Raw genomic sequence first — 21,902 nt, 5'->3', positions numbered from 1 at the left:
AAAATAACTCTTTATATATATATAGCAACAAATTATGAAAAGCTTTGAAGGAAGAATGGCATCTTCATTCTCAGTTCTAAAGCAATTGCCATATGAAAAGTCCTCAACTCTTTACCTTTTATCAACAATTGGCGTCATTAGCATCTTTCTTTTGCTTAAACTCACAAGAACAAGAAGAAACAAATCCAATAATCTTCCACCATCTCCACCAAAGCTTCCCTTAATTGGAAACCTTCATCAACTAGGAAGATTGCCACACCGCTCCTTCCATGAGCTCTCAAAGAAGTATGGCTCTCTCATGTTCCTTCAATTAGGGCAAATTCCAACCTTAGTTATTTCTTCGGCCGACACGGCCAAAGAAATAACCAAAAATCATGATATTATTTTCTCAAGCAGACCTCAGGTAACAGCGGCGAAAATCTTTGTATATAGATGCAAAGATGTGGCGTTTTCGCCCTACAGCGAAGAATGGAGACAGAAAAGAAAAATTTGTGTTCTTGAACTTTTAAGTCTCAAGAGAGTAAAATCGTTTCAATCCATTAGACAAGAAGAGGTAGTCGAATTGGTTAACTCGATTCGCGAATCTTGCGCTACAAGTAAAGTAGGGAGTGTGATCAATCTTAGTGAGATGATGATTGCAGCATCGAACAATATAGTATCAAGATGTGTTCTTGGACAAAAATATGATGCCCCAAAAGATGGAAGAAGCAACAACTTTGGAGATCTTGGAAGGAAATTGATGAAACATTTTGCTGATTTTTGTGTTGGTGATTTTTACCCTAATTTGGGTTGGGTTGATGTTCTTAGAGGGCTTATTCCTGAATTCAAGACCACCTTTGCTGGATTAGAGGCATGTTTTGATGAGTTGATTGAAGAACATAAGAGGATGAAGAAAAATAATGAAGAACCATTATCTATTAAAAAAGATTTTGTTGAGATATTGCTTCAAGTTCAAGAAGATAGTGTTCTTGATTTTCAGCTCACTGGAGAAGCCATCAAAGCAATCCTAGCGGTTTGTGTTTCTCTCTCTCATATCCTTTTTTCCTTAGTTAAATTATTTATCTTTTTTAATTAAATGCCTTTAGAATATTTAGTTAAGGATATTGTTATTTGCATATAGTGATTAGCGTCTTATTATAATCCTTTAACGTTATGTTTTACTTCATAAGAGTTTTCTTAAGTTTCTAAATATTCAATACATTTGAAATTTAAAATATTTCAGTGTAAAGTCTTTTTTACTCTGAAATTAAGGAGTATATATATTTCAGCATTTTTATGGCTGGGTCTATGTCTTTTTTTTTTTTTTTTTCCCTAAATCGTAATGTTACATGATTACATGAATATACCATTTAATCATATTTTTAGTGAACATATTTTTCATTTTCTTAAATACTTTTATATATATATATATATATATATATATCAATTTAATGGTTAAAAAAATTGTAGCTTATAGTCACCGATATGTTCAAATGAAGCTTTCCCTTTTCTCAAATTATTAAAATTATATAAGTGAAAAATACTTTTTGATGAAGAATATCCAAAAACAAATATTTTGATCAAACAAGACAAACTATTTTCAAGGAAGGATCTCGACGATACCTCTCTAGTTGGCTCCATGTGAATTTTATCTCCATCCACCCAATATACAGCGCATGCATTTAAGTATATTGTCAGAACTACATGTGTTCATATATAAATGAGAGCTAGGAAGTAACATCATAAAGCATTTAATGACATAGTTTAAATAAATTTTTTGGAAAAAAAAAATCTTTTAGAAGGAAGGGATTAATAAAATAAAAATGAACATTTAGTCCCAATTAATTTTATAATTTTTATTAGGGTAAAATATAGTTTTTATTTTTGAAGTTTGTTAAAAATTTAAAAATATGTCTAAGTTTTATTTTGTTTTAATTTTGTTCTAAATTTTTTTTATTGCATCAAATGTACTCCTAACGACTAATTTCTCAAAAAAATTAAGACCAATTCAATAACAATTTTTAATATAAGCAAACCAGAGATAATTGTCATGTATTATTGCTGGATTAGTCCTAAATTTTTGAAAATTCAGCTATCAGAAATATATTTGATATAAATAAAAAATTTTAGAATAAAATTAAAACAAAATAAAATTAAAAATATTTTAAAGATTTTTGACAAACTTTAAAGATAAAAAAATATACTTTATCTATTTTATTATGTGAATTTTACTAAATTGATTTGAGTGGGACTAAATCCTATTTTTTCACTTTAGTAATTTTTTATTTTAGAAGCGTTTGATCCAATCATTTATTTTGATAAATAATTTTGGTTAAAAAGTTATAATTATGTATATAAACTAATAGTAGCTTAAGTTTAGATACATCGAAATGAGTATATAAAATTACTCTTATTTAAATATTTTATTGTTTTTACTTATTCTCTTTATCATTTATCTCTTTTATGAATAAGGTTACTAGCAGACAAAAATTAATCAACATTGTTTAGTTTTCCAAATTGAATTTTCAAAATGAACAATTAATTTGAACACAAAAGAGTCATGCTATTTAAACATCTCTAAAAATAAATATTTGTGGAGGAATGCTTAACAAAGTCTAATCATTTTTCCAATAAATATTTATAGATGAGTTAAGATTTCTAATAATTTTTCTTGCATGATTAATGGTAGAGCATATTATACTAGGTTTTGCATTAAGACATTTGTTAAAAAATAAATAATTCATTTTATTAAAAATTAAGAATTTCAAAATTATAATGGACTTTTTATTGATAACCTATTCACAAATATTCATTTTTATATTCTTAACTAAATGCCTGTTATTATTAACTCATTTTTATGATTCCAGGACATGTTTGTTGGAGGAAGTGATACTACTTCAACAACTCTAGAATGGACTTTTGCTGAGCTCCTCAAGAACCCAAATGTCATGAAGAAAGCCCAAGAAGAAGTAAGAAGAGTTGTGGGGAGAAAGTCAAAAGTGGAAGAAAATGATGTGAATCAAATGAACTATTTGCATTGTGTGATCAAAGAAAGTCTTAGATTACATCCACCTCTCCCTCTTTTAGTTCCTCGAGAAACATTATCAGGTGTGGAAGTAAAAGGGTACGATATTCCTCCAAAAACAAGGGTATTTTTTAATGTATGGGGAATTCAAAGGGACCCTGAGTTATGGGAAAATCCTGAAGATTTTCTTCCTGAGAGATTTGAAAATAACCAAGTTGATTTCAAAGGACAAGATTTCCAGTTCCTCCCATTTGGTACTGGAAGAAGGGGATGTCCTGGAATTTCATTTGGACTTACTTCTACTGAATATATTCTTGCTAATCTTCTATATTGGTTTGATTGGAAGCTATGTGATAAGAATGGTCAACTATTACATGACGTAGACATGAGTGAACTTTGTGGGCTCACTGTCACTAAAAAAGTACCACTTCATGTTCAACCCATACCATACTACTCTGTTATTTAGGATTACTTGATGTGTAAGATTCTTGGTTTCTCTCTTATTTGTGATAAGTTTCAAATTTGCATGTAATAAACTTTCTCCACTAAGGTTATCCTATTGCCTCCTAGTACCTTAAGCTTTGTTTAATGAAATTCAGTACTTCACTTTCAAAAACTAAAAGGACACCATGATCACTATCAGTTAAATGCATCTTCCACGCCAACTTCCATGGTAAACATTACTATCACCAATTCACCACACTAGATGCAGGAAGTACAAAAACTCTGACTTCTTATGAACCCACCTGGGGATTTTGACATTGCGCCTATAGTAAGCATAATTAAAGTAGAAATTTTTACATTTTATAAGAACGAATAGCACTGCATGTATGTTGCTTCTGTGAATTTGTGTATATCTGGCATATGGAAAGAGGCCAAAATAAGAAGTGTGAAACTAAATTTTCTTTGAAGGCAATTGGTATGGTCCAATATGGCAATGTATGAATTGGAGGGGTATAGAACTATAGAAACTCTGCTGCAGGTTAAAGGGATGGGATCATGCAGCCTATACTACAACCTTGTATCGTTATTCTGTATTCATCAAACTATGCCTCATCCTGGTATCAAAATTGCAAGGTGAAACCATTCATAGGCTCGTCTTAAGTTCGAAAAACCAAGAGATTGAACAAGAATTTTCTCCTGTATGTGCTAGTTATCAATGATGATTTGAGAATTGACTTCTCAAATCATCTCCCTGTGGTCATCTCATAGATGATCGGCGGGCACATGCATGGAGGCCTTCATGGCGAAGCACCTTGACTTGAGACACAAACTTTTTCCCTTTTAACCTAATCTGCATGAAGATGGTGCTTCCTCCTCCGGTTAACATACCAAGTGGCGTGTTTCTGCAGGCCCAAGCCAACAAGGACCTTAAGGCTTGTAAGCATAACATAAGTTATTGCTGTAAAAAGCAGAATCCAGAAAAGCCTCCATGGAAGGGGATTGGGAGGAATGTTTACAGAAAAAACTGGAGTCAGCACTCGAATAACCTGAGAACAAGCAATAAAGAAGTACATAGACATTAAATTAGCAACAAATAGCAAATTAGCAGATAAGAAATGCAGCATTTAAAACATTTATGATTACCACAGATGCTGGAGCAAGGGGGACAAAAGTAAGGTTTTTCTTCACACCCTCAGTTTGCATATTTAAAGTCTACAGATAAGAAAAAGAGTCAAGTGTCAGGCTTGTATTCTTAGGGAAAGTTCCATCATAGAATCAGCTAAAGCAATGTCATTGTCAAACAAAGTGTAAACCGACTTAAAGTTGCAGAATTATACATCATTCTTTATGCAGTAATAGTTGGCTTTCTCAAGTCTCAACTAAATAGCATATTCTTGCTTTCCAACAGGAAACACCATATGCAAATGCCTATTTATATAAAAAAAACCTTCCACATGGTAAAAGTATTCTCATTTTCTTTTTCTTTTATTACTTTTGGTAAAATATGGTAAACGTGTCCACTTATAAACTGAACTCACCGGAATTAAATTATAAATCAAAGAAACAATAATAAAAGAAATCAAAGTGACAAAATCAATTGAGAAGAAAAATGACCAAGTTATTTAGAGAGATTAAACCATATTGCTAGAAAGGATACAAAGGCATATAAAACCATATTGGATTCAATATCACAGTAAAGGAAAACATATTACAACAGAAAATCACAAAAGGAATTTGGAAATTGAATTATGGAAGGCTGTGGTACTTTCAGTGTATTATTGCTCATAAAGCCACTCAAATTCTCCACCCAATGAGGGATTTGAAACATATGCAAATTAACTATGCACAGCCAGCTGTTTAATACCTTTTTAATCAGAATAAACAACCAATAAGAGTACATGGATGATATGCACATAAAATCAGATGAAAATACCTGTTTACAGAGGTCTTCAAGGAACTCAGAGTATGTAGTGGGTTTGATGTCATTGAATTTAGCAATGAATGAATGCTTGATGATATCAATGATCATTTCACATACATAAACCAATAGAACATTCTGCACCATCCAAAATGTGTTAGGAGCAAGTCTCTGTCAAGAAAGAAAACTGATTCCCATATGACGAACTTAATAAATATCATGAGCTAAAATACTTTGAAAGCTTACACTAAGAAAACTCTCAAACCAGGGACCCTCTGCCTCCAGAATATTTTGAGCCAAAACAAATAAGATAAATGCCGAAATATGGAATCTCTCTATAGAATCTGCTCATCACCACAAGTAAAAGGGAAAAGAGAAGATCAGCAAAATAAATATGAAATCTAAAGAGAAAAAATGGTCATAGTGTGAATTTCAAATCCAGAACGAATCCTAGTCAAATATAAACAGTTAATATTTGAAATGCTTTCAGTCTATTACTATACACAACGTTTTTGTTATTGCCATTCTTGCAAAAATTATTTTGATACGAATGTGATAAGGGTATTATGGGGAATTAGGAGGTAGTTATTTAGTGAGTGGGAGTTATAGGACTATGGGTATAAATAAGGGACTATCACTATTTTAATACACAAGTGAAGAATAGAATTCAGTGAATGAACCTTGGTTTATTGTGGAGTCTATCTCCTAGGACTCAAGTCTCGAAGGATAAGGAATTTCAGATTCTGACAATCAACACAATACATCATACACCATTTCTAGATTTCTATTGTTAAAATATTCGTAGTCCCTTATTTATACTCATATTCCCATAATTCTCACTCACTAACTAATTACCTCCTAATTCCCCATAATACCCTTATCACATTCATATCATATTTCATTAAAGGTTCAAAACCCATACATAAAATATTCATTAGTGTTTGACCAACTTGACCCATTAAGTCCTAACAAAATTAGAATTTAAATCAAAGGGTAATCATGGACTTCAACACCAGAACTAACTTTTATTTTGCTTAAAAAGTGAGTTTTATTCATCATATTGTAAAACTGTTTGCATAATTTTCTACTTAGCATAGGAACTAATCATCAATATACCAAATAAGCAGAAATCAAGGGAAAAGAAACTCTAGTAGGCACAATAACTTACCAAAGTAAACCAAACTGTGTACATTATCCCTGCTGTACCGCTTAAACACATTGCTTTTTATCTCAGCAAAATTATTTGATACCAGCAAAGCGAACAATGCATTATTGTGAGCAACTATACAGGTTGATAGAGTGATTGCCTGAGCTAATAAGATAAAAGAATGAACAAGTAAGACTAGTCAAGGAACCAACAACCTCTGTTTCTTACTTTTGCTTACAAAGAATAAGATAGTTAACAAAACATCTGTGACTTTTCTCTTTTTTTTTTTTTTTTTTTTTCTTTTTGTCTTGGGGGGGGGGGGGTGGAGACCAAAGAATATGAGAAACCATAAAAGTAATTCCAAAGAGGAAGGATATTTGAAGCAGCAATAGCTAAAGATTCATCGGCAATAAATCTCCATATCCAGAATCTCATACTTTCTGGTGGACAACTTGCAAGTCCTTCAGCTGAATGAAAGAACGTTTGCAGTACATCCCCATTAAAACTTTGACATAATTTATCAAAAATCTGCAAGATCAGTCACAAACTTCCAGTGTAAGTTTCAAAGTGAATCACATTGATTTACAGCATTTAATCAATCAACACAAAGAAAAAGCAGTAGCAGATTTGATTATAATTCCAGTAGCTTTTGACTGGATGGTTAAATGACCAAAGGCCACCGATCCATGTTATATAACTATTACTCGTGTATTCCATTATAGAACATACATCCTGCTCTTTTTAGTTACATTTTCAATTTGCATAGCCCAAATTGGACCTAAGCCGAGGCAACACTATTATTTTTCCACATCCCTTCTTGCATATAAATTTTGAGCTTCCTGCCAATTGTCACTAATTCAGGTTTGCTACAAACAATGGTGTATGTACTTCTTTGGAAAGAGCAGGAATACTGCCACTCAAATTTGTGTTTATGAAAAATAAAAACATAGAGATAGCATAGCATATTGTCACTGATTTCTGACTTGAATTAGTTCCCTTCCATTGTCAAGCCAAGATCTTTCTCACATGAACATTCATCTTGATTGAAAATTGACAATATGGATCGACATATGGAGAACTACCTATTCCCTATAACTGAGATTTATGTATTACGAAAATGCTCACCTCTAAAACATTGTAGACCACATATAATTTGATTGTTCCTTGACCACGGATCATATGATATATTAAGCTGATATCTGAGGCAGCATGATTTTAAGGATGAATAGAACAAATTCAGTATATAGCATTATAGCTGATCAACACAAAAATTAATGATATAACATATGATCATAGGAGCAGAGAATCAGAAGACCTGTCTGCTGCAGAAGAATGACTCCACAACTCATAATAAGAAAGCAGCCAAAATCTGATAATTCCACAGCAGACAACCTCTTGAACTGCCTGCCACAAGCATGATAAGGTCAAATTATAATACTAAAATTGATGGACTATAACATGTTTTAAACTGAACACAAGAATTGGGATGAACAAGAGGATACTAATCAAAGTACAAGAACAAGTTGATTTTGTAGTAACAGAGATTGGTCTTATATTCAGCTGAAAGAGTCAGCGACTAAGACAGTCTAGATAAAGTTCAAAAATTCAGGGCCAATACCATATCCACTGTCTAACTGGATTTGGACCAACTGCTTAATCTAGGATGACACGGTTCACACATTCATTTCGTACTCATCATTCAAAGATCTACAGATATTTAAAGGCATTAGTAAGATTGTAATAGGATGGATTCTATCCAAAAAAAGATGATTGTAACAGATGGACACTGCCTAAATCACTAACTCAAATTGAAGAAATAAATGCTGCAGAATTTTGAATTTTCTATAACCTAAAATCCCACATGCATGCCCAACTAACATTTAATTTTGAGGGAAGAAAATTTTGTAAAGGTGACAAACCTTGTCTTTAGAAGCTTCCAAACGGTCAGCATGATTCTTGTTGGCATGATAGTTAATAATGAAAGAAATGAATCGAAGCAGACAAAGCAGCCAACATCAATAAGCTGCAATTACATTCTGTGTTTGAGTTGCCACAACAGAAAATGCACTAGTAGAATATGCTACTATATGTTAGCAAGGGTAAGGGAAGGTTTAATGTTTTTCATTTTTCCCTGAAACTTCTGAGTTTATTCCAACTATTGTGAAGGTAATATAGGCAGCTAAACCAGGAACACATATCCATAAACGACAACACAAAACTATAACTAGAGTCATTTCAAATTATCTTCCCATTTTCAATCGAGAAAAAGGAAGTGTACCAATTCGCATCTCCATGGCAAGCGAAAGATAGTGTCATAGACTCTCTCTCGTTCTTTTTCATTTCCAAGTGTTGTTGTACTCCGTAAAGAATTTCCGTTGTGCATTTCTTCCAAGAAGTACGATAGAGGAGATTTATCCACCAAAAATACATCTGACTTAACAAAATAAAACAGTTTTAAACAAAATATCACCACATGTTATTAATTAAGCCAAAGAGAAGACACAGTATTCAGCAAAGGAAAGCAAATATTGCTTCACATTAAGAACTGTCACACGGACTGCCAGATTAGTTTCAATACATAAATAACCAGCTAAAGTATAATAATAGAACAGACATAAAAATATTTATCAATGTCAAAATAATTTACTCTCATATACAGATATCAGTCAACGCTCAAATGGCACTGCATTAGCCATTCCATCGATCAACTGTATGTACCCTTTGGAAGCCAATGCAAAGTTTAGTTGTATTGTAACAAAAATCACAAACGAAATTGATTCAGACATGTAATATTATACATTGGTTTGGATTCAGTTTGAGCTCCACCATAATTGAAACTGCATGAAATTTGTCATCTAGTATTTTCCATTTTTTGTCTGCTTAACACCTCATATTATAATCATGCATGCAAAAGTTTTTTAAACCCTGTTTCATTGAAAATACAATTTTCATGGTCCTCATTTCCTTCAAATTGAAAATTCAATCCATATCATGAAATATAACAGATGCGACAATGCATGCAGAAGATCAAGCAACAATCTCACTCACAATTCGGATCTTCTACCATGACATGCCTCCAATCCAACGATTCCACAGTCTCCAACTTAGCAACACCACCGTTCCGATCATTCTCATTCGTCAGCTTTGGCTTCTCAGTCGGACTCGCCTTCGCACCACCATCATCCTTCCCTCCGCCGTCAACCGCCACAGCAGCTGAATTCGCTAAATCCTCAGAGCTACCACTGTTCACAGCTCTCTGCCTCAGTTCACCAAAATTAAACCCCGTCGCCGGACCAGTACAAACGCTCGCCGCACTCTCCTCTTCCTCCACCAACGTTACGCTACCGGTGGAGTAAAACTTCCGAGCCACGAGCTCGAGCTCGAATCCGTTGCAAGCGCTTCCATTCTGAAGCGGAAAATGCGGATCGGATGTAACGGAATCCGAATTAAGAGTTCTGGAATCCTCAACGAAGGAACACGGATCAGCACCCTTTACAAAAGAAGATTCTAGAAGCTTCTGGTCCTTCTTCTTCTTATTCCTTCTCTGCTTGCGGCTCTTCTGCGTCGTCGTCGTTTGCATCGGGTCTGATTCTGCTCTGTTGATCGGAACAGCAGCGTCGTCGTCGTCGTCACGGTGGCGGAGAACATCGAAGGAGAGTTTTCTGCCAGCGGTTCTCAACGCCATCGGAATCTACGAGAAGCGTTGGTGAATGAATGGGGGTAAATTAGGAATTTTGTAATTTGCATGTGAATTGAATTTTGAAGTCTTTATTATGGTTTGGGAAGAAGAATCGCGTTGGTAGCGTGTGTGATAGTTTATGAATTATGATATGATGAATTGATTGGTGTGTGAAGGAAACAGAGACGCTCTGTTTTTCGTTTGTTCACTTGTTTTGTTCCTTTGCTCCAAAGCAGAGTCCAGCAGGACTCGTTTCATTCGCGCTTTCCCATTCCTCTGCTTTTGTGTGTGAGCGTTTTCTTTTTGGGTAAGTATGAGGAGCCAATGGAATATTTATACAATACAATGGAAGTTTAGAGAGTATTAGAAATATAATTATTAATGTTACCTTTTCTCATCAGTTGAAGCTTTTGGGATGAATGATATCATGCATGGTATTAGAGCGCTAAATTCGAAAGATCAAGAGTTCGAGCCTTGGTGAATCCCAAAATCAGTTTAAGCTTTTATTATTGCTAGTACTCGGATGGTTATTCTAGATAGTATGAGAGATGTTCATTTTGAACTCAATAGCCCATTGTACAAATAATCCATTGTCTCCCTAGCAAGATCCTTTCTTTTTTAAATTTTGATTTACTCTTATTGTTTTATAAGAAATGAAAATTAAACATTCATGAATTCGTATTATAAATTATTTTGATTTTTTATGTACCGATAATATACATTATTTAAAAATAAAAAATATTATGTATATACTAAACAATTTTACATTCATATAAAAATATAATTATTATAGAATAATTATATATTTAAATTATTATTATTAATTAACAAAATAAAAAATAAATATTTAATTTTTAGAAAAATATTAATATCAAAATAGTATTTATTAAAAAATATATAATATTATTAGAATTGTTTAAAAATTATGCTACGTATTATATAAAAAATAAATTATTATTTAAAATATAAAATATACATTAAAAACATTTAAATACATAGTAATTAATTTGTATTTAATGAGTCAAACATGAGTTAATTTTTATTAGTTATTTAATATTATTTTTTTGTTATACATTTAATTCGTATTGTGAAGTTAATTGAATCACACTTATTTTATATTGGATTTATTTTGACCCTATAGAATGCCCAAAAACTAAAAAAATTTATAAACATAAAAATAGAGATTAAATTGAATATTATTTTATTTATTCCATAATATCTATATATTTCTTAAATTTTATAATATTTATTTTATTATAATATTTAATTAATATTAATTCCTTATAAAATTTATTTATAAAGTTATGTAATTTTGGAAAGAAAATAAATATATATTTTTAAAGCATTTTTCTTCTATGAACAAATGTGAACCAAAACTAAACTAAAACAAGTGGCGCTCAATAATTGATGCAAAGTGAGTCGAGAGAAAGAGAAAGAACTAGTCACAACTCGCAACTCAGAACTCAGTAACAAAAGAAGAATCACGTGATTCTCCCGAATTCCAAAATCCAAACCCTGACGAAACGAAATCCAATTCATGCGTTCATCTTCTTCGTGTAAGTTCCAATTCTTCATTCCTCTCTTTCTAATTTCTATATTTAAAATCTTATTTGCAATATTCTTCTGTAGCTGCCTCATTTCAGTAGAAAAAAACGGAACCCTGTTCTAGTTTTACGATAATTTAGGGACAATTGAGCTAAAATCGTTAATTAGAACTGTATTCTGTGTTAGTTTATGTTCTATTTTTAGCTCGGGAAGCTTCATCTTGAATTTGGAGGGTAAATTTTAAGCATTAGTAATGAAGACCATGGTTCTGAAAATTGGAATGGCTTTGTTCTTGTTGTATGCATAATAGGAGCTTGCAGAGAGGTCTACCATGGGATCTCCTAGTGGACTAGCCACAGTGCAAGGGAGACAACCTCTATTTTCTTTTGGATTGATTTCCGATGTCCAGTATGCTGACATCCCCGATGGTCGCTCGTTCCATGGGGTTCCGCGGTATTATAGGCATAGTATTCTTGTTTTGCAGAGAGCAGTTAAAGAATGGAATGCTCTTCAGAAGCATAAGTTTGTGATGAACTTTGGAGATATAGTTGATGGGAATTGTCCAAAAGATCAGTCTCTAAATGCTGTAAAGAAGGTTGTCGATGAATTTGCGAGGTTCAGGGGACCCGTATATCATATGATTGGCAATCACTGCCTGTACAATCTTCCTCGCAGCAAGTTACTTCCAATATTGGAGATCCAAAGTATTGATGATGGATGTGCTTACTATGATTTCTCGCCAGTACCAGAATATAGATTTGTAGTTCTGGATGCCTTTGACATCAGTGCCGTTGGTTGGCCTAAAGACCATCCAAGAACATTGGAGGCCTTGAAGTTTCTGAGGGAGAGGAATCCGAATAAAGATAAGAACAGTCCAAGAGGGTTGGTGGGCCTTGAAAGAAGGTTCCTTATGTTCAATGGAGGCATTGGAAAGGAACAAATGGAATGGTTGGACAGGGTTCTTCAGGATGCAATGAAATTGAAACAGAAGGTGGTGATATGTTGCCATGTGCCTCTGGATCCTGGTGCGACGGAGTATGAGGCATTGTTGTGGAATTACGATGAAGTGATGGATGTGATACACAGGTACAATTGTGTGAAGGTTTGTCTTGGAGGACATAATCACAGAGATGGGTATTCCATTGACTCTCACGGGGTCCATCATCGAGTTTTTGAAGCTGCTCTAGAATGTCCTCCTGGCAGGAACGCATATGGAAATGTCGATGTCTATGATGACCAAATATCACTTGTTGGAATCGACAGAATTGAAAGTATAGACATGCAATTTTAATCCTGATGGGGATTTGTAAAGACAATGTATTGATGTTAAGAAGAATAATAGTAGTTTAGTGCTGATTTATAGAGTGATCTTGTTTGAGTCCTTCCCACAGGGAATTTTCTATTGAAAGAAGGTGACCCCGCCATGGTTTGTTTTTTCAGAGGCAAGGATGCAACCTGCACAAGCAGTAAGCATGATTGAAGGTTACCTTAGACATTATTTACCTTTGAAATGTAATTGCTGTTGTAAAACTATTGCACACTTTTGCTTGAGATACATTGCATTCACATTTTGCATGGAATAGTGACCAAATGACCCGGCTTTTATTATAGATTCTGAATTACCTCAAATTGTAGACCTTGTTTAGATTTGCATGGTTCTTCCCTATCTTCCTCTGTTTAATATGTTAACAAATATTCATCCTCTTAAAAGTGCCTCAGATGTTTAAGAGGATAAAAACAGGGCCACTTGTGATTATTTATAACTTATCATATGTTGTCCCTGTAAGCTAAGACAATGAATTAAGCTATGCACTCTCTTCTGCGAAGCATTTCTCTAACTGCAGACCAAATACGTAGCATCTATAAGTATAACAGCATGCTTTGGATTACTTGCATATCACGTAATCACTTTTGCTCTATAGAAGAAGCAACCTTTCCTTTTCTCTTCTCAATATAGAAGAACACAGAAAGTGCCACCACAGAGAAAACACTAAAGCAAACAGAGGATATGTCAAGTGAGGTATGTTTTCCAGTGACTCCATTTATCTCAAACAAATTGGTACTCTTCTCGTTCGTGGTTTGACCATATGCCACTTCCATGTTGTTTTGATCATACGCGTAGGCGCGTATGAAGTAAGTGGCCGTGGGGACGTCACGCCCAATGGTCCACTCAAAGCTTTGCGTTGTCTTGTTGGAGGCATCGTAGGGCTTCCAAACAATCTTATGCTGGCATGTCTTGTCCCTGGAGAGATTATCCTCCGTCTTTCTCCACGGGCGGTCATGTTGGCTAACCAGCGCATAGCATAGCTTCACCTTGATGGTCTTGTAGGTGGAGTCTATTCCATATGGTTCGGTCTTGTTAAGAGCCCATGTTACAGTGATTTTGTCCACTCCGGCATTAAGAACTGCATTATTTTGGTACAACCAATTCAAGTAGAATTTAGCATTTTTGAACAAGAAAAAAAAAATTGCTGAATTTAAGTTCCATTATGGTTTTCATTATATTTACTTTGTTCCAAGGTGTTCTTAGTATAGCTAGAAAGAAAAGGAAAGTGGTAAACATGTTATCAGGACTAAACCCCTTAACTAAACAACAAATGTCTGGTTAAATGAAGTGATTCATTCAACACATAGTTCTCTTAAATAACATCTTGATTTTGAGTCTTGAAAAGAAAAAAAAGGTAAGAACTGAATAGAAAAATTCAGTATTCAACTGCAAAATGGTATAGAAATTAGTACATGAACAAAAAAAAATATGACTACTCATGTGAAGATGTCTTCGGACAGCGATGATAGCTAAGGTGTTGATATGTATTATATTAAACAGTTTAACCAAATCATCTAACCATTTCTAACTATTATCTTTACATGAAGATATCTTCATGTGAGTAGTCACCGTGAAAAAACTATGTGACCAATACTAGGAGCAAAACTTTTTTTTGACGGAGAAATTTGGAAGTAAGATAAAGGTTTTCATTTCATTACCTTGTACCTCCTTGGGGGAAGCGGTGACAACAATGGTTCTTTGTAAGGATGAGAATAGAACACCACCATAACAAGTTTGTGCTAAGCAACAAAGAAGGAATGATGCTACCACAACCCATTGTGATGCCATAGCCGTGAATGAAAGTGAGTGAAATTGGTGATCTCAATGGAATGCACTTTAGAAGAGTTCAATTGCTTGTATATATACATTAAGGCCATACCTATCTTATCCAAGTTAAAATATTAGATTGAAACTTGATATTCGAGTAACGCCATACATTACAAGTCAAGGAATGAATTTACTATTCAAGTTGTTAATTTTAGTGTCCCTTAAGCATGTTAAAGGGTCATCTTAGCAATATCTAGCACAAGTTTATTATAATTCCCGAGTTTGATTAGGATTTAGGAGGATATACTTAGACATTTGCAGAATTTGGTACATTTTTAAAAACATAATTTATTTGTTGACTTCGTCATTCATTTATTGTTTAGATCATTGCCTTTATGCTAAATTGGTTTGGAAATTTCTGATTTTTAATGATGCTGATAGAGACTTCTTCATGTTAGATCATAAACAAAAACATTATTTTAACATTGCCGGGTTTTTTTCACTTTACTGGGTTGTAGAGAACCTAATTTAGAAAGAAATTGTAAGGACCTAAAAGAATTTTGGACTCATGTCAATAAGTTTTATTTTGGATTGTATGGGCCCAAAATAAAATTTAAGACGTACTAAAGTCATATATGATAGTTTCAATATTAGGTCCAAAAAAGGAAGAAAGAGTAGCTGGTGACATCATAGCTGCACAAAACATCTTAGTCGTTCATAACATATTAACATAGTGGATTCATACCCAAAAAGTGGCATGACAAGCTCTCAAATCGACTTCTTCTTGTTGAGAAGAGTCGACCGAAAATTTTGTATTAACTGTAAAATTATCCCGGGAGAGAGTTTGACAACACAACATAGGGTGCTCGTCATGGATTTTCGCGTTGAGAAAAAGTTGAGGAAAAGACATCATACGAAGAACCCAAGGACGAGGTGGTGGCGGATGAAAGGTGAGGAACAATGAAGCTTCCTAAGACGGGTAGGAGAAGAGGCAAAGTGGGATGGGAATGGAAGCGCGGAAGAGATGTGGAGGGAGATGGCAGAAGTTATTAGAAGAACAGCAAAAGAAAGTTTTGGTGAATCTAAAGGAATAGGACCAAGAGACAAGGAGTCCTGGTGGTAGAATGTGAGTATACAAGAAAAGATAAAGATAAAAAGGGAATGCTTTAAAGAGTGGTCTTTATGCCGCAATGCAGATAACTGGAAAAAATATAAGGCGGCTAAGAAAGAGACAAAAGTTACTGTAAGTGAAGCAAGAACAAGAGCATATGAGGGTCTCTACCAGTCTTTGAGCACGAAAGAAGGAGAAAAATGTATATATAGAATCGCAAAGAGCCGAGAAAGAAGAACGAGAGATTTGAATCAGGTTAAGTGCATAAAGGATAAGGATGGAGAGGTGTTGGCTCAAGAGGAGAAGATTAATGAAAGGTGGAAGAGCTACTTCTACGAGTTATTTAATGAGGGACAGAAGACTCTTCCGAGCCTTGGTCGATTATGCACAAGGGAAGAAGATCAAAACTTTGACTACTATCGAAGGATTCGAGACTTCGAGGTAAAAGAGGCTCTAAAGCAGATGAAAAATGGCAGTGCAGTAGGACTTGATAATATCCCGATTGAGGTTTGGAAGGGTCTTGGAGAAAAAGGCATCAACTGGTTAACCAAGCTTTTTAATGAGATTTTAAGGTCAAAGAAGATGCCTGATGAGTGGAGAAAGAGCACATTGGTACCTATCTACAAGAATAAGGGGGATATACAAAGTTGCGAAAACTATAGAGGGATTAAGCTTATGAGTCATACTATGAAGTTATGGGAAAGGGTAATAGAACGGAGGTTGAGAAAAGAGACACAAGTAACAGAGAACCAATTTGGATTTATGCCGGGCAGATCTACCACTGAAGCGATATACCTATTAAGAAGGATGATGGAGAGGTATCGTAGTAATAAAAGGGATCTACATATGGTGTTTATTGATTTGGAAAAAGCGTATGATAGGGTACCAAGGGAGGTTTTATGGAAGGTTTTAGAAAAGAGGAGAGTAAGGATCGTATATATTCGGGCAATTAAAGACATGTATGATGGGGCCACAACTAGTGTGAAGACTCAAGGTGGTGTGACAGAGGAATTTCCTATTGGTATAGGTTTACACCAGGGATCATCCTTAAGTCCATACCTTTTCACATTAGTCGTGGAAGTACTCACAGAGCACATCCAAGAGCCTGTGCCATGGTGCATGCTTTTTGCCGATGATATCGTCCTTATGGGAGAGTCAAGGGAAGATTTAAATAAGAAGTTGGAGTTATGGAGAGAAGCTCTAGAAGTGTATGGTCTGCGCATAAGCCGTAGCAAGACGGAATATATGGAATGTAAGTTCAGTCTGAGAAGGGAAAACCCCAATATAGAGGTGAAGATTGGAGAAAACATCCTACGAAAAGTTAAAAGTTTTAAGTATCTTGGGTGCATCATACAGGATAATGGAGAGATTGAACAGGATGTAAATCATAGGATCCAAGCAGGTTGGTTAAAATGGCAGAGTGCATCTGGTTTTATATGCGACAAAAAAGTGCATTTAAAACTTAAAGGTAAATTCTATCGCACCGTTATAAGACCGACTATGCTGTATGGTACGGAGTGTTGGGCGGCTAAAGGGGAGCACGAACATAAGCTGAGTGTGGCAGAGATGAAGATGTTGAGATGGATGAGTGGTCATACGCGATTGGATAAAATAAGGAATGAAGATATAAGGGAGAGAGTTGGAGTAGCACCCATTGTGGAAAAGATTGTTGAATCGCGTCTCAGGTGGTTTGGACATGTGAGAAGAAGACCGATAGAACATCCAGTCAGGAGGGTGGATGAGATGGAAGATGGATAAAGGGCGAAAGGCAGAGGAAGACCTAAGAAGACCATCCATGAGGTGGTCAAACGAGATCTACATGTAAACGGTCTCTCTGTAGACATGATACATGACAGAGCACAATGGCGTCGTTTGATTCATGTAGCCAACCCCACTTAGTGGGACAAGGCTTTGTTGTTGTTGTATTCATACCAAAAAAAAAAACATTAACATTGTGGATGCCGTCTAGTGGGGATTAGAACCTCCCCTTGAATAGAGAGCACATTCTATGATAGTCATGTTAAATACATATTAATATTAGAAAAAAGGACAAATAAGTTTCTGACTCTTTTTTCTGTGGATATTTTCGTTTTTGACCATTAAAAAATACTTTTAAGTCTCTGATGTCCTTAAAAGTTGGACGGATCAGTCCCTCCGTCCAAATGCCTCCGTCAGACCCAACGAAAAAGTCTGACGTGGCTCCCGTAATGTTTGTCACGCAAACACGTGGGTCACGCGTACGCGTTGCCTGACAGACTTCCCTCTCACACGTACGCGTCGCTATGAATTCAGCAAATCCTCATTTCTTCTTGAATTCTCCACTTTGCATGTTTTTTTTTTCATTTCTTTCAAGTCATTCTTACTTTCAAAATTTTAAATAACTCAAACAAACATATCAATACATCGAATGGAAAAAAAATAAATTAAATTTAGCAATTTAATAGCCTAGAAAGCATGTTTTCAATCATTAAGCACACTTAGGAGAAATTCACAAAAGTTTATTTTTCTCCCATTCGATGCTTTGGTATATTTGTTTGAGTGATTTAAAGTTTTGAAGGCAAAAATGGCTTGATAGCAAGTGTGCTTAAAGATTGAAAACATGCTTTTTAAGCTATTAAATTGCTAAATTTAATTTACTTTTCTCTCATTCGATGCCTTGATATGTTTGTTTGAGTGATTTAAAGTTTTGAAGGCAAGAATGGCTTGAAAGAAATGAAAAAAAACATGCAAAGTAGAGAATTCATGAAGAAATGAAAATTTGCTGAATTCATGGCGACACGCGTGACAAGCATTACGGGACGTCAGACTTTTCTGTTGGGTTTGACGGAGGCATTTGGACGGAAGGACTGATCCGTCCAACTTTTAAGGACATTAGAGACTTAAAAATATTTTTCAATAATTAAGAACAAAAATGTTTACGAAAAAAAAGGTCAAGACCTATTTGTCATTTTCTCCTAATATTATGGATCCAACAACAATACTAAGATACAAATATATAGATTTTTATTTATTCTTTCTTAGATTTTATTATCCAATATGTTTTGTATGTTGGCGTGATATATATGTTCTATAACTAGAACCCCATCTATAAATTGTCCATATTTGATGATATTTGTTCCACAAAATTTGTATCATATTCTCATATGAAAACATCAGCGCACAATAATATATTTGAAACAATCGTAAGCACCAATATAAGGTTGCAAGTTGCATCCCCTAGAATTTTAATTGTATTTGTAAGTTTTTTTTTGTATATTTATTCTTCTTAAATTATTTTATTGTAGTTAAATACGTACATCCATACATACGTGCATACATGGGTTAATTATTATTGGGTAAAAATTTAGGTGCAGGTAATTTTATATGATGTTGATAATTAAGAGTCATTATATAATAATTTAGTCAAATTTATTAAATTATTTAATAACTTTCAACTATCAACTTCATATAAAATTAACTTAAGTTTTCACCTTATTATTAATACAGTAAACTTTTATGAAGACTTATCAATATATGAATTACTGAAAGACTTATCAATATATTAATTATTGAAACACTATATAATAATAATAATAATAATAGTTTTTTACAATTAAAAAAATAATGTTTTAATATTTTATAAGTTAAAACAATTTTTTTAAAGTTTTATTTTTTATTTTTCTGTCGTTGGTTAATAGACTACTGCATACACAAAGTAAAATTCAAACTAAACTGACCACTTGATTAACCTAAGTTTATTATATTTTTTTTAACTTAACTCGTTCGTACATACATACATATATATATGTTGAGAATTACATGTAGAGAAGAAGTTGAAAGCAGAGACAAACACACCTAAGTATAGAAGACATAACTAGCGGCCACATCCAATCATCTCATCAACAATCAATATTAACCAACTCTTTATTTTTTTCACAAAAAATGTTGGCCCCTAAAATTATCTTGGGTTTTGCTAGGAAAGCAACATACTCACATTTGATTGGATTGAAATTTTGTGAGCTAGAGCAGGTGTTGTTGGTGTAATAGACTCAAATGAGAACAAAGAGAAACTGCAATGAAAGTGGTAGTAATTGATTATAGAACAATTAGTATATTACATTATGTGTGTAGAGACTATATCTTTTATACTCTCACAAGGCATGCAAGTCATGCACTCTCACTAACAAACTCCCGTAAAAACTCCAAATATATCCGTTATAGAACTCTCTCTCTCTCTCTCTCTCTCTCTCTCTCTCTCTCTCTCTCTCTCTCTCTCTCTCTCTCTCTCTCTCTCAACGACTAGGAGATATTCCTATAGCCCCCCGCAAACTAAGTGGGTTCTTGAAGACACATGCAGTTTGTCTCGGAAGTGTTCAAAGCTAATTAAGGACAGGGGCTTCGTCAAGATGTCTGCTACCTGAGACGAAGTTGGGATATGAACCACATATAGCTGCTTACTCGTGACTCTGTCCCGAACTAGATGAAAATCAACCTCGAAGTGCTTCGACCGATTGTGAAGAACCGGATTTGCGTCAGTATAACAGCACCTAAATTATCGCAAAATATCGTAAGAGGCGCTGCAGAAGTGACACGAAGTTGTTGGAGCAACTTTTGCAGCCACATTATTTCTGAGTGGGTGTGTGCGAGCGACCGAAACTCCGCCTCAATGGATGACCGACTCACAGTGGATTGTTTCTGGCTTGACCATGACACCAATTCGAACCAACATAGACACAAAATCCACTGGTGGAGCGCCAATAGTCAAGGTCATTCGCCCAATCGCTATCTGAAAAAACCAGTATACGAAAATAAGTATTTGGTGTGAATAATAGGCCATGAGTGGCACACCCAAAAAGATATCTTAGTATGTGCTTTGTGGCAACCCAATGACTTTGGAGAGGTTTTTGCATAAACTGGCTAACACGGTTCACAGAGAAAGTTATCTCTGGATGTGTGAGAGTGGCGTATTGGAGACTCCCTATTATAGAACGGTAAAGGGTGGATTCTCAAAGAGGTCATTCCCTTTAGAAGTCAACTTTTTAGAACTGAGCATGGATGTAGGGACAGATTTAGCTTTATTCAACCCCGCTCTTTGCAAGAGATTAGTTATATATTTGGCCTGTGACACATGAAGAGTGTTTTTAGAGGGATACGTGACTTCCAACCCCAAGAAGTAGTGTAAAAGGCCAAAGTCTTTGAGGAAAAATATAGAGTTTAGTTGTTGCACCAAATCTGCAATCTCATCATCATTAGATCCTGTAATAATAATATCATCCACATAAACTAATATAAAAATGCTTGATATAGGAGTAAAGCGGGTAAAGAGAGAAACATATGATCTAATGTTAGTAAAACCATATTTGAAAAGGGTAGAGCTCAGGGTAAAGAACCAAGCGTGTGGCGCTTGTTTGAGATCATATAATGCCTTGTGAAGCCTGCAAACGGAGTTGGAATTAGTGTTATTAAAACCTGGAGGTTAGTTCATAAAGACAAGCTTGTGTAATTCTCCATTGAGAAATGCATTGTTGAAATCATACTGTCGAAGTAACTATCTTTTTGAAAGAGCAATGCTTAAAACCACCCATATTGTAGAGGGTTTGATTATGGGACTAAAAATTTGATCATAATCCACGCCTTCAGCTTGACAGAACCCCTTTACCACTAATCGTGCTTTATATTTGATGATGGAATTATCAGGGGCTGCTTAATGGTAAATACCCACTTATAGCCGATAATAGTTGCTTGTGGTGGTGGTTCCACAAGTATCCAGGTATTATTTTTTACCAACGCATCATACTCATTCTGCATGGCTCTAGCCCAATGAGGACTTGACAAGGCTTGTTTTATTTTCTTTGGGATCTCTTATGTAAGGTCTAAAAAGGTGTTGTGATAATGTTTTTGTGGTAAGGTATCTGTTTTTGACCGTGTGGTCATCGGGTGAGTATTGAGTGATGAGGGGTGAGTGGGGAGTGTGGTGGTGA

At 34.6% G+C, this 21,902-nt stretch overlaps 4 protein-coding genes across 4 annotated transcripts; 2 read left to right on the top strand and 2 right to left on the bottom strand.

Moving 5' to 3' along the window:
- LOC107629380 (phenylacetaldehyde oxime monooxygenase CYP71AN24) lies at positions 1-3,620 on the top strand. Its single transcript, XM_016332160.3, has 2 exons — positions 1-1,012; positions 2,847-3,620. Exons 1-2 carry the CDS (start codon positions 35-37, stop codon positions 3,468-3,470), a joined length of 1,602 nt encoding a protein of 533 aa, XP_016187646.2. The 5' UTR covers positions 1-34; the 3' UTR covers positions 3,471-3,620.
- LOC107629381 (protein POLLEN DEFECTIVE IN GUIDANCE 1) lies at positions 3,585-10,486 on the bottom strand. The gene is made up of 11 exons (XM_088508370.1): positions 9,562-10,486; positions 8,792-8,943; positions 8,433-8,536; positions 7,829-7,917; positions 7,639-7,712; positions 6,891-7,041; positions 6,535-6,702; positions 5,613-5,710; positions 5,382-5,504; positions 4,592-4,660; positions 3,585-4,494 (listed from the first exon to the last, which is right to left on the bottom strand). The coding sequence occupies exons 1-11, from the start codon at positions 10,196-10,198 to the stop codon at positions 4,294-4,296; spliced, it is 1,866 nt and encodes a 621-aa protein (XP_088364496.1). The 5' UTR covers positions 10,199-10,486; the 3' UTR covers positions 3,585-4,293.
- Positions 10,487-11,571: 1,085 nt separating this feature from the next.
- LOC107629382 (manganese-dependent ADP-ribose/CDP-alcohol diphosphatase) lies at positions 11,572-13,366 on the top strand. Its single transcript, XM_016332162.3, is given in 3 exon segments — positions 11,572-11,748; positions 12,048-13,022; positions 13,024-13,366. Coding segments are annotated over 2 exon segments (978 nt in total). The 5' UTR covers positions 11,572-11,748; positions 12,048-12,068; the 3' UTR covers positions 13,048-13,366.
- Positions 13,367-13,627: 261 nt separating this feature from the next.
- LOC107629384 (high-affinity nitrate transporter 3.1) lies at positions 13,628-14,856 on the bottom strand. Its single transcript, XM_016332164.3, has 2 exons — positions 14,723-14,856; positions 13,628-14,142 (listed from the first exon to the last, which is right to left on the bottom strand). The coding sequence occupies exons 1-2, from the start codon at positions 14,850-14,852 to the stop codon at positions 13,643-13,645; spliced, it is 630 nt and encodes a 209-aa protein (XP_016187650.1). The 5' UTR covers positions 14,853-14,856; the 3' UTR covers positions 13,628-13,642.
- Between the last annotated feature and the right edge of the window lie 7,046 nt (positions 14,857-21,902).

The sequence above is a fragment of the Arachis ipaensis genome, chromosome B3, assembly GCF_059453495.1.
Source record: "Arachis ipaensis isolate K30076 ecotype BB chromosome B3, ASM5945349v1, whole genome shotgun sequence".
Lineage (NCBI taxonomy): Eukaryota > Viridiplantae > Streptophyta > Magnoliopsida > Fabales > Fabaceae > Arachis > Arachis ipaensis.
Note: the sequence above shows the minus strand (reverse complement) of the source record. Positions and strands in the feature narration are given on the sequence as shown.